General features: G+C 34.9%; 1 protein-coding gene across 2 annotated transcripts in view; it reads left to right on the top strand.

Annotated features, from left to right (window-relative positions):
• Window positions 1-13,764, top strand: part of LOC141457234 (ubiquitin carboxyl-terminal hydrolase 48-like) — a 189,355-nt gene that overhangs the window by 145,343 nt on the left and 30,248 nt on the right. For both annotated transcript variants that reach the window (XM_074133918.1, XM_074133919.1), the window contains exon 19: window positions 7,612-7,687. In XM_074133918.1, coding sequence (XP_073990019.1) covers window positions 7,612-7,687 — 76 coding nt within the window. The remainder of the gene's footprint in view (window positions 1-7,611; window positions 7,688-13,764) is intronic.

Raw genomic sequence — 13,764 nt, 5'->3', positions numbered from 1 at the left:
CATTTCTCAATTCTGGACTTTACCAAACAATGAAAACGAAGGAAAACTCTGTCAATTATACAACAGGTCTACCAACAACATATGGAGAAAATTACCAATCATAAATGTTTTAAATATTTGGCGGGAAATTAAAACTGTTCAAAGGTGCCTCCATCGCCCCTACTGTTTAATTCAGTCAATTATTATTATAATTTACTTCTTAGTCGTTCCTCTTAGGTCCAGTATTCAAGTAATTTTGTTTTAATTTGTTTTTTCAAATGGTATTTTGAATTCATAAACTAGTTTTGTTATCGGTTAATTAAGGCTAACTCTTATTGCGCACCTTACGGAATGTAAGGTGATTCCTGATGAAAGAATTTAATGAGTTAATTGTTGGATTGAGTTGTAACTGCTCCAGTAATGAGAATCCTCATAAACCCGGAGAAATGGTTACAATTCTGCGCCTAATACAGCGGATAGAAAAGATGAAGTGAGAAGTGGAAAAGAAACAAGAGATCGATTCTTTAAAAATAAATTGGTACTAATAAGTTGGTGTGTGCAGACAGCAAGAGTCTGTTCTGGACCATAAAAATGTAGCCACTTCCTCCCGCCGCTGCCAGGGCAGTTATACTGAATGGGCCTGCTACCGACAAATACGTCGTACGTCCCGTCCGTTTGTGTACACAAGGAGCAGGAGGTGTTTGTTTGGTACAAATTATTTCAATAACCGGTCCATTACAACTAGTGATCAACAGAGCGTGGCTCTAGGAGCTGTGGCCGCCGTCAGCCCACCGTAACAGTGTAATGGACTCCGGCTGTCTAGGGACCCTAGCTTGTTTCCTACATTTTTACAAACTATAACTTATATTACTTCACCCTGACAGTCAGCCCTCCTCTTATTCTAACAGCAAACAGCCCTCTAAACAAACCCTTCACAGAAGATGACCTACCTTACTGATAACTGGGACAGATTCACTCATTTTTATCTTCTAGATTTATAAAAGTTCTTTGTTCATTTTTCACGTTATTTCGTGAGAGTCACGTCTAATGTACAAATTTGAGTTTAGTTCTTAGTTCAGCTTCTACTTATTTAAATAAATAAACGTAAACATTCATTATAGATTATAGTAATTGTTTAATAATAATAATAGTAATATAGGGTGAAGGGACCAGTAATTGACTGCTTAAGAAAAAATTCGAGTTTAAGATAGAATAACTTCCGTTATTTTGGCTCCAGGTGTAGGTTATAAAATTGTACCGCTCCAGTAGGATGTATTTTATTTTATTAATATTTTAAAAGCAGTAAATTCGATCTTTATGTCAACCAAAAATGATTTTTTTTGAAAGTATGTCAATGACCCAGTAATTGACATACCGAATTTTCGGTGGAACCAGTGTTTGACATGGGGTGGGACCAGTAATTGACATACAAATATATTCATGAAACGACATAAGATATGCATTCAAAATCACTTTTAAATCTAAATAAATCACTTAAATCTCCTAAATCACTTTTTCAATTGGATTTATAACAAAAATTAGTCTTGTTCATAATTAATTACAATCAGTTTTTAAATAGGCAAACCTAAATAATCTAATATTTTTTCAACCTTACCCTTTTTTATGCAGCTTTTGACGATCAACCCTTACACAACTGTCCTATCGGTAACATCACAAACATCACAAAGTCACCAACTCTCCACGTATGTTTGATTTTGCACCTGGTACTTCTCTTGAGGGAGCTTCATTTTCCCTCTGGCCGTTTTCTTTGATGGAATTCTACGGTTTAGCCATTTCACCCCTTTCTTCTTTGTCATGTGGCTAGGACCCAAAACTGAGGGAGAATGAGAGATTTTCCAACTCCGTTACGTGGGCGTCGTTTTTATTAGGCACGTAGGCCTCGGAAGCTGTTCGGCGTTCACGACTATTCCAGTTTGTTGTTCATACATTGTTCTCTACAGAATAATCATTCTGCATGCCCTCTTGAAATAAGGCGTACATTTGCTAATTCATTAATTTAAACATATTTAATTAATTAATAAATAATTAAATAATTAAATTAAATTAATAATTAATTTAAACATATTTTGTTGGAAGTTTTACTATTTATTTTATGTTGCCGATATTTTTTATCAATGATTTTATTTTACAATGTATTGAATTTTTAATTATAATAAAATTTATCAACCTATCTTACCATTTTCCCAGGATGTCAATCACTGGTCTCAAACAAAAAAGCTGTAGGACTAGTAATTGACATACATGTCAATTACTGGGCAGATTGCCGTTTCAAGGACCAGTGATTGACAGCCCCATTTTAATCCTCAATGCTTCTTATAATTAAAAAAAAAACTACATAAATGAAATCTACAAGTAATACTAATTATAACAGAACATTGATAACCACACGAATATATGAACAAATAAACGAAAAATAAGAAAAAAGAAAAATTATTTTCTTATCAATCCTCCTTAGCAACGGCTTGTTTTTCCCTTGATTTTGAACTTTTAACACAAATAACCTTCCACTGATACCAAGGAACCTTCCAATAATTAATATTTTTCTGGAACTGCTGCCCAAAGGCTTCTCAATAACGAAATTGAAAGAATCACCACTAAAAACGGCTCATATCCCTTATAATACCAGTTTATTTCTGGTATGTCAATTACTGGTCCCTTCACCCTAATAATAATAAAAAGAAAACCTCACAAATAACCTTCATTATGCGTCGGTATTCTCGTTCTCTCGTCAGCTTTAATTCAGCAACAATCCTGCTCACGAACCTTGGTGCGATACCTTAGAATGTTCATGGACAAGAGTCAATTTGGAACACATATACGAGGGTCGTTTGAAAAGTCCGTGCAAAAATAAAAACTTCTTAATTTTTTGGGGTAAACCTTTTTTATTTTTTAACATAGTCTCCTTTTAGGCTTATACACTTCGTCCAACGCTGCTCTTGTTTGTTGAGCCCTTCCGAATATAGGATTTGTCCAAGTCTGAAAAATAGCCATTCGTTTCTGCAATCACCTCCTCGTTTGAATAAAATCTTTTTCCCGCCAGCCATTTCTTCATATTGGGGAACAAATAGTAGTCCGAGGGAGCCAAGTCTGGAGAATAGGGGGGATGTGAAACGAGTTGGAACCCTATTTCCATTAATTTTGCGACCACAACTGCTGAGGTGTGAGCTGGTGCGTTGTCGTGATGGAAAAGGACTTTTTTGTGGGCCAATCGTGGGCGTTTTTCTTGCAGCTCGGTTTTCAAACGGTCCAAAAACGATGAATAATATGCACCTGTAATAGTTTTACCCTTTTCCAGATAGTCGATGAGGATTATTCCTTGCGAATCCCAAAAGACAGTCGCCATAATCTTTCCGGCCGAAGGAACGGTCTTCGCCTTTTTTGGCGCAGATTCCCCCTTGGTAACCCATTGTTTAGATTGTTCTTTGGTCTCAGGAGTGTAGTGATGTATCCATGTTTCATGCACAGTGACGAAACGACGCTTAAAGTCCTGCGGATTCTTCTGGAACAGCTGCAAACCGTCCTTGCAACACTTCACACGATTTCGTTTTTGGTCAATCGCGGCACCCATCTTGCGGATAGCTTTGTTATGTCCAAATGTTGATGCAAAATATTATGTACCCGTTCATTCGAGATACCCACAGAACTAGCAATCTCACGCACCTTCACTCTTCTGTCATCCATCACCATATCATGGATTTTATCAATGATTTCTGGAGTAGTAACCTCAACAGGGCGTCCAGAACGTTCAGCGTCACTTGTGCCCATATGGCCACTCCGAAAATTGACTAAGACGTTAAAAAAAAAAAAAAAGACAATGGCCCCATGATCTCCTCACTAGTGAAGAGAATGACCTAGTGGTTTAACTGTTACGATTGGGTAACTTCTCCACTCGTTTGTGGCTAATTATTCATCAGTGTTGCTACTAGCGTCGTGATGATTGTGGGAGGAGAGCAGCGAGATAACTAAAGCGCATCTCTTCTTTACTTAAAAACAGATAATTTCTCGAACTAACTACACTAATTTACGAAAAAATATACAATGTTTACGAAAAATATACAATGTATATCGTATTACTGTACTGTATGTACTGTGTACGAGGGTCGTTTAAAAAGTCCGTGCAAAAATAAAAACTACTTAATTTTTTGGGGTAAACCTTTTTTATTTTTCAACATAGTCTCCTTTTAGGCTTATACACTTCGTCCAACGCTGCTCAGTAAGTAACCTCAACAGGGCGTCCAAAACGTTCAGCGTCACTTGTGCCCATATGGCCACTCCGAAAATTTTGAAACCACTTATAAACTGTTCTAATGGAAGGTGCAGAGTCACCATAATGTTTATCAAGCTTCTCTTTAGTCTCCTGGGGCGTTTTGCCTTTCATAAAGTAGTGTTTAATCAACACACGAAATTCTTTTTCGTCCATTTTTTGAAAATCACTCGACTTCCTCGATTCAAACGAATGCCAAACACAAAGAAATAGACCGATCTGGCTGAAACTTGGTGTGTGTTCTTCCAAGAGATGCTACTAACTAAACATAACCTCGATACGCGCCAGTAGTGCTATCTCTCTTACTTTGCACGGACTTTTCAAACGACCCTCGTACAAGCCTGAAATATCAGGTACTAAACAACAGTTTAGTCGTAGCAGTCTACGATCAAAATAATCTCTGAAACACAGACGACTTATTTTACAACTACATGATGAAACCGATATTGAACTTAACTGTGTTGTCTTAACTGTAACTTAACCACTCTTAGTTAGTTTAATCTCTTCTAAATAGCTTATTTATTATAAGAAAAGGAATTCTGCTCAGATCATGTATCGCTATATTTTAATATAGTTTAAAATTTAGTCATTCTAGATTAATAACAGTTTTTTGATCAATAATTGATTGCTGCCAATATATAATTATAGTTCGCATGTATCCAATAAAATTGTATTTACTGAATGTAATAAAAATTATTTAAATATTGTTTCTCCAAACTAGACTTAAAAGAACAGAACTAAACAGACGCTATCGACTACTTAAAAGACTCTTAGACGAAAGATCTAAAACTCTCTCTGGACAACAAAAGACTGATTTATACTTCTATTTTGAAACCCATCTGGGGCTTATGGATTAGAGCTGTGGGGTTCAACCAAACGCTCCAATCTCCTAAGGATTCAATCTCTTCAATCTAAAATACTTCGAACTATTGTACACGCTCCATTTTATGTCTCCCAACCTGGACTATACACACTGACCTTAACATTCCTTTTATCACCGAAGTCGCTAAAACACGATACAGAAAACTCCACTTCAGCCTGCTCAAATCTCATATAAATCCTCTAGCTCGAAATCTTTCTTCTAGAACTCTTACTGAGAACCCGGACTAGACGTCATAAAAGACTGTGGCCTCGTTATCTCCTCTCCAGTGAAGAGACCATATAATGTTTTGGAGTGTTATCACTGGGTAACTTCTCCACTCGTTTGCTTCATTTGTTACTCGGTTATCACTGTTACTTATAGAGTTCTGATTGTAGCAGAAATAAACGCAAACAAAATATTGTTTAAAAAATATTCTGTATTAGATAACTTTGGACTGTCCAAAACTTTTATAGGTTTACAAATTTTTAATTAATTTTTTAAAATTCATGCTAACATTTCTGGAGAGCATGAATAATGTGCATGAGCATGAATAATGTGCATTCTTAGTGACTGTGATTTATGTGAGCTGAACATTATTATTATTATTTAATTATTGCAGAAATGATTATTAGAGAAAGATTTATGAATGTTTTTTAAGATTTTTGTATTTAAAAAAGAAATAGAATAATTTTCATTGGACGGAAAACCTTTATGGATTTTTCATTCAGTAATTATATACAGGGTGGAACCGGATAAGTGACGAAAAATTTTTTCTGTTAAACTACATTCAAAAAGTAGTACAACGCCGCCTGAACGAGTGTCCTATCTCTATCTGTTAGAAAGTTATGATTTTTTCAGGGTTTTTTTCGACTAAACCCGACCTTAGGTCATAAAAACACTATTTCTGCTAACGTTGTGAGGAAGATTCAACAACAGTGGGAGCAATGCGAAAACGCGCTCGGTTATGCTTCTAGAATCGAGGTCGGCATTTTGAGAACATGATACATCAATAATTACTAAGTAATTGTGTATTTTGTACATGCTTAAAGAAATGATTTTGTTAATAAATAATAATTTTGATATGCGAGTACGCTTCATCCAGTCCCCTTTGCTTCCTTCGCTAACACCGTGTTTTTCAGCAATTTCTCAGTAATAGACCAAAGAAAACAGCTATTATTGAAACTGATTATTATACCATTGGAAAGAGTATTAAAAGGAGCAGTTTTTGTGAAATTTGACAGCCTCTAAGACCAATTTTGTCGAAGAGGCTAATTTTTGAAAATTCATTAAAATTCTAAATTCCTAAAAAAATTAACGTTCTTATTGCAATAAATGAATCTGATTAAAGTTAAATAACTACGAAATTGATCTATTATTATAGGAAATTTAATGCTGAATCCGAAAATGAGTTGAAAAATGTAAATAAGTGAGGCACTAGTTGAGAAATAGTGTTTTTATGACGTAAGGTCGGGTTTAGTCGAAAAAAACCTGAAAAAATTCTAACAGATAGAGATAGGACACTCGTTCAGGCGGCGTTGTACTACATTTTGAATGTAGTTTAACGGAAAAAATTTTTCGTCACTTATCCGGTTCCACCCTGTATAGGTGACATTAGTAGTACTCTAAGAATACATCTTCATGAGACATCTGAAGAAGTTGGGCCTAGAAAGGGATGGTACTTGCAGATTCTGTGTGAAGGAATCTCCAGTTTAACTCCTTAACTAACTTGCAAATCCATTCTTCAAGGAAGATTCAAGCACCTTGGCAATTACCAAGTGCTGGTGTAGGATATATCCTTCTTAGAAATCGACTCAATTATTAGGATTTACTCGTCATCTGGAACTGGAGTGATCCACCTGGGCACCACAATTGATCTTTTTAAGGTGGCCGCGCTGTAATCCAAAAAACAAAAACTGTCATAATCATCAAGTGCAATAAAAATAAAAAAAGCAATTCTCTTCAATAAATATAAGAATTCTTAGCACCGAAGATCAACAAAATGGCCGTCACAAAATGGCGGTTGTATAGGATGCACCGGATGCACTTGGATAAAAGAAATAATAGTCCCTCCTTCCCTTTGATTTTCATCTTTCTTTTTTTTTCCTTTTTATCATAATAATTCTTTATAAACATATGCATTTAAACGCACTGCAGAACTTATGCACTTACGTCAGCAATACCAGAGTATATCCTTCACTACAAAAAGAAACGAAGATTCTTCTGGATAGTTTCCCATATAAAACTATTTTATATCTGTTACTTTAATGATAATATTCAATAGTTTTTTGTATGTTTCAAAGTTCTAGTTTTGTCTGTCAGAGAAAAGATTTATTACAATGTTGTTTCCTTTGGTAGTTTTTTAAAAAAGTTAATTAATTTATTAGTAATAATTCTGCTTTATTTTATCCTTATAACTTTTCTAAAAATAATTCATTCATTGTCCTAATATTTAGATGATTTTTGTATTTATCTCTTCTGATTACAGGTTGACGAGCCTACAGAAGATAGTTCAACTCCAGACGTTTATATCAGCCCTTCGGAACCTGAAGAAGGATTCAAAGGTAACTATCTTTTTTTTTTGTTTTCACTTAGTAAGGTTCAATTTAATATTTAGTTTTGGCTTAAGAAGTCAGCGAAGACTGGTGTAAGGAAAATGCAACTAAAGATTTGTATTTTTTTCCAGCCATGAAAAGGTTCATTTCTTTTTTTAATGTAAGGCACACAGAAAGCGGTCTGTCGCGGCGGGTAACGATCTCCGACCGAGGCGGTCAGGCGGTCTAGTTGTATTACACATTGTTGCATTATCTCTGTCAAACAGAAAGCGGTCTAGTCTTTGTCGATACGACAAGCGATCTGGTAGTAATAAATTACAGATTTCTCCGTGACCGCCTTGCCATCTAGTAATACGAAATAAAGATTCCAATGTTAAGAAAATTTATTACTCATTTTTTATTTCATTCTCGCGACATACGAAAATACTAGAAGAACCTATCTTCAAGTGACTCCAGTTCGATACATAAGCGGTGGTATTCCCCTAATTGTTCTCTCTTTTTATTGATTTCATGCACCCAACTTCGTCTTTTCTTCTTTTTGCTTTGCAAAGCTAATAGCAGAAAGAGTTGCTCTTCGTCCGAGCTCATACTCAATATATAAAAATTAAAACAAATAACAGAAAAACGCACTACTACTTCTTAAGAAGAAAGCTACCTAACTGGACCGCTCTAACCAAAGAATCGCATCCTGTGTGACGTCCCCATATCGATGGGGACATACAACCGCTGGATCTCTGCCCGTCGCGTCCAAATGAGTTCAAAAACGGTATAATGTAATGTTCATCTCAGAAATTTAATTTTAATGTAATTGACAGTATGCAAGATAAAACAGAACTTCAGGATCTACATATCAGTTAAGGAAATTCTGAGCTAGATTTTTGTTTGTAACCTTATTAATGGAGAACCATGAACTTCGTCGCGAAAATTGGTTTTGATTTTATTAATGCGTTCGTGTAAAAATGGAACAGTAATACGAAAATACGTAGAACAAGGTTGATATGAAACAGGAGGTGGAAGTTATACTTCCGCATCAATACGTCAGCCAGCAGGAGGGGTCCGTGTTAAGTGTTCAGGATCAAGTAGGCCTTGTTTACTTTCAGATTTCTTCTGGTTTAACTTGGACCAAGTGCTGTAGAAGTTCACAGGCCAAGGATAACCTCCATTTTTCATACAAACAATTCCCCTTTTTTATAATTAATAAAAGAAATAAAAAAAAACGTAGCACATTTATTAGCGTTATCTATTATTACTAATTTATGAGATTTATAAATGTTCATTAACTATTTCTATTGGAACTTTCCCACGCTAGATCTTGGGCCATAATTGCTGTCTTAGTTCATTTATTTGATTCCTAATGTAGTTATCTTGGCTAAATTAGTGTCAAGAACTCTCAGGACATTTCTTCTGTAGAAACCAGTGCCATCTTCCAGTGTTAGTGCACATCTCTCCTGATAAATATGGCACATCTTCTTTTCTTATGGCGCATTTTACGTATTGTAACTTTAAATTAACAGCTGTATATAATGTGCCTTGTAAAGAACATATACATGTGATATGTTCCGATTAAAAAAATCATTTATGAAAAGGTAAACATTTCAAACCAATAACTACTGCGGGGGTCGTAAATTGAAACAGCAAAGCGTTAATAAAGGAGAAGTAAATTATATGCGGACCATGTGTAATATTAGTCAAAACTAAAGCAACATTTTTTTGCAATTTTTACATTTTCAAGAAATAATTTAATAATTTTTGATATACAAATATATTTACTTTTTAAAAAAATACTGCAGCATCGAATGAGTACTTAATTCTTGTCAGTTTATATGTTATTCAGTTTTATTATAATAATTTTGTAATTAAGTTGTAGGAATCATTTATTATATAATTTTTTTCTCATTAATAATATATCTGTATAATTTTTATATCTTCCGCAATAATAACTTTTTTTTGCGTACCCCTAAACAATCTTTCGCGTACCCCAGGTTGGGTGGGAACCGCTGCTCTAAACTAACTACTTCTTCATCATCGCCTTTCATCAGCAGATTTTCTTTTTCTATTTCACACCTTTTTTTTTTTTGTGTTCCTGATCGGTTTCGGACATTCGTTTTCTTCTGAGGCGAAAAAAAACTGAAATTAGAAGTCACATTCTCTTCATCAAACTGATTGATTGACCTCTGGTAATGGATAAAAGTCCAAAATTGTTCAGGGATGCCCAAAAACATCGTGCTATAACAGGACGAATCAAGTGATTTTCAAAAATCTTCTTACATAAAGTTTATTGAGGATGTCTGCACAGCCAGGAAACGGTAATTGAATGAAAATTTTGTCCTGTAACCAATCTAATGGTCCCATACGCTTTACCTTGATTGAGCTAGGTTATACATACTCAAAATAATAGTTGAGGAATTAGAAAAATACAAAAAGGACATTTTTTAACAGCTCGTTTTTTGATCAAAACTTGTTCACAATTTTTGTTTTCGTATTCAAAGCACATCAGAGATGATTTTCCTATGTAAAACATGAATTGGAAAGTATAAGTAGAATAATAGAAAATATATGGAGTAACCTAACCTGACTGAACTTTTCTTTTCCAAGGCCACAGCTTTAATTTCAACGAAATTTCTAGTCAAATTTCCTAGAAAAGTTGATCATTTTGACAATTACCAGATGGGAAAAAGAGAGATAGAGAATAAAGAAGTAAATATTTCAAAACAATTTTTGTGTTCATTCATGCTTAACGATGTGGTAGGAAAGAATAGTTGGTTGATCCATAATAGTCGTTAGTGAATGAAACTGTAATCAAGGAACATTTCATTCATAAATAGTGGTGGAAAGGCGTAAAGTAGGGAATGTCGTCAGTGTTGAAGGTTATGAGGAAATTATTTTTTTTAAAAAATTGAGTAAATTATGGGCTCCTGGTTGTAAGGTTGTCAGTAGAGCTCTTCCTTAGCATCCAAATAGCTGAATCAAAATATTGTATAATGGTTATTTTTGGGTATTCATTTAGGCCAGCATTTCCCAACCTTTTTTGGTTCGCCTACCACTTGGTAGTACATCATGCTAAATTGTACCACTTTGAAAAAAAAAAAATTTACTTCGTGAAATTTGTTATTCCGAGTGTGTTATTTTATTATAAACTTTGTAAAGTATAAGATCTTAGTTTAATTTTTTTTTTTAATAATTAAAAATTGCTAACATATTTTTCTCTTCAAAATTATTAATTAATTTACAAAGTTCTTCTTTAGGATTATTATATTTGTGCCCAAATCTTCTAAATTAATTTCTTTTAAGCATTCAACTACCTTAAGTACCAATTAAATGTAATGTTGCTTGGATAGAGCTCATTACAATCCAGTCTCTTTAAGCTGATCTTTACATAGTTATCATTTAAGTTCTGTCCCATGATAATTTTATTAAATTTTCTTTATCTTTTATCGATAATGATGTAGCTTTTCCTAAATTTTCTTTATAGAAGGGGGTTTAAAATCCAATTATCATTTGTGTTTTCCGGGTTTTGGAAAATACTCCATGAAAGACAATTTTAATCCTGTCAAATGTGCTATTATATTTTCTCGTATATCTTGAGACAGGCCAACCTTATTGCTGAACATATTAACAACTTTACTGTATAATATTATTAATTAAAATATTTTTTATGTATTATAGGAAAAAAAACGGAGCTTTGATATTTTTATGCTTTAATTTTTTTTTTTTTTAATATTTTATGTCCGCCATAATTGATTATTTTTCGCGTACCACCAACCAGCAACTCACGTACCACCAGTGGTACACGTACCACAGGTTGGGAAACGCTGATTTAGGCCAATCACAGTCAGCTTAGTAGCTCCTATGGAAATATACTTCAAGGAACTTCGAACTAAATGTATCAAACAACTTCTAACTTTTTCCTTCAGAGTTCTTATATCCCTTTACCTCCTGATACTAAAAAGTAAAGTAAAGTAAGTAAAGTAATCGCCTATTTTTTCAGGCGGGGCTTAACGTCCAACTACCATTTACTAGGTGTCGTGGACGGAGGCGACTAGCTAACGTACTTTACTATTTCTCATTTAACCATTAAATAAAATCCAAGGCCAAGACCGGGGAATCGAACCCAGTACCACAATGCTTTGCAGGTCTCGCCTCTTAACCCGCTCGGCTACCGTGGCGCCTTCCTGATACTATCCTTAAAGATGATTCTAACCTGAATAGCCAGAATTATGTTTCTAAGAACTTATTATGCTTTCCCAATCGAAAGGTTTTAAAAGAAAAACTTGTTCATTGTACTGTCATAGCTCTTCTTGTACATGGGTGAGTTTTTGGATCTCTTGATTGGTCTGTTTGATCAGGAAGTTGGTTTGGATCCTGAGGGAACAGGCTACAAAAAAAGTTGGTAAAAAATAGATTCTGCTAATACACCAAACTCTCATTGTTCTTGCTCTTTAAAAATCCCAAATTCTGATGGAACAGCTCCTACTAATATGTTCTGTGAAATCTCAAATATAGTTAAAAATTTTGGAATTCTGGCTATGTTTTCTACGTCATAACATGGCCTCCTTTTTTTTTAAACTTTCTTCTCCGAAATAATTTCAATTTGAAATCAACCCAATTTTAGAGGAGGAATTTGTTTCTTATTTAAAATAACGAACAGAGCACCTGTTTGTTATGACTTTAACTAATTTCAACCAATTTATTACTTCTAGTCTTTAAAGTTATATTTAATATCTAATAATTAAAATTCAAGATAGGGTTATGAAAGTAGATAGGATGCTGTGTACGTATTATCTTCCCAAGTATCATATTCATACAGAATTCGAGTTCAATGTACCATATGAGTTGAACAGTTTTCCCACATGTTGAACGTTATATTAATTTAGTGGTGTAGTTCGCTGAGTAGATGTGTTGGCTAGACGAAGTGAGGTGAGGCCGGTACGTTAACACTAACACACCAAGACAGTTAGTTAGGGGGAGTTAATGAGACAAGTGCACATGATTAATGAAGAAGGTTTAGAAAAGACAATAAGAAATGTTTTGACTTAGCCAAACCATATGTGCACATACTGCTGAGAATATAGTCTTCGTCTCCAGTGTACCGCTGTTCATAACTCAGCTCTCTCTCAGTTGCGTTTTATTAAACGCCTACCTAAACAGCATGCGCACAGTACTGTAACACAACAGTATGCTGGGCGTCTGTTAGTAATACTATTCACTCCTTCCTCCTTCTAGATAAGTTTCAATATTTCCTCTTATTCTCCCATATATCGTGTCTCCTGCATCACATATCTCCACGGCCTTCTTAATAACTCCTCTTTCGAATTTTCTGCCCATATCTCTACAAGAAAACAAAATCATCACCATGGTGACGATGATAAGACTAAAGACTTGGGCACATAGAAAGCGGTCTGTCGCGGCGGGCAACGATCTCCGAGGCGGTCTAGTTGTATTACACAATGTTGCATCATCTCTGTCAAACAGAACGCTGTCTACCGCAGCAGGCTAGTCTTTGTCGCGACGACAAGCGACCTAATAATACAAAATTTCAACGTGACCGCCTTGCCACCTTTGACCAAAAATAAGTGAATAAATTTAAACTTTTATAGAAAATGTGCCCAAATACAGATTTTTGGTTGACAATTCACATGGACATTATAAAAATGTTTTTTAAAAAAACTATCTTCATGTGACTCCAGTTCGATAAATAAGCGGTGGTATTCCCCTAATAGTTCTCTCTTCTTACTGATTTCATCCACCCAACTTCGTCTTTTCTTCTTTTTGCTTTGCAAAGCTAATAGCAGAAGGAGTTGCTCTTCGTCCGAGCTCATACTCAATATGTAAAAATTAAAACAAATAACAAGAGAACGCACTACTATTTCTCAAGAAGAAAGCTACCAAACTGGACCGCTCTAACAAAAGAATCGCGTCCTGTGTGACGTTCACATATCGCAGACCGCCGCGATAACCGCTAGATCTCTGCCCGCCGCGTCAGACCGCTTTCTGTGTGCCCAAGCTTTATAACCTTTCTTACTTATTATTAGTATATTTGGTATGCAGTGCTGAGCACCTCAGCAGGTATTGCGGCGCTCATTATA

This window comes from Rhodnius prolixus, unplaced genomic scaffold (genome assembly GCF_049639745.1).
Source record: "Rhodnius prolixus isolate KJV_2025 unplaced genomic scaffold, Rpr scaffold_10, whole genome shotgun sequence".
Lineage (NCBI taxonomy): Eukaryota > Metazoa > Arthropoda > Insecta > Hemiptera > Reduviidae > Rhodnius > Rhodnius prolixus.
This window is presented reverse-complemented; position numbering and strand designations above follow the sequence as displayed.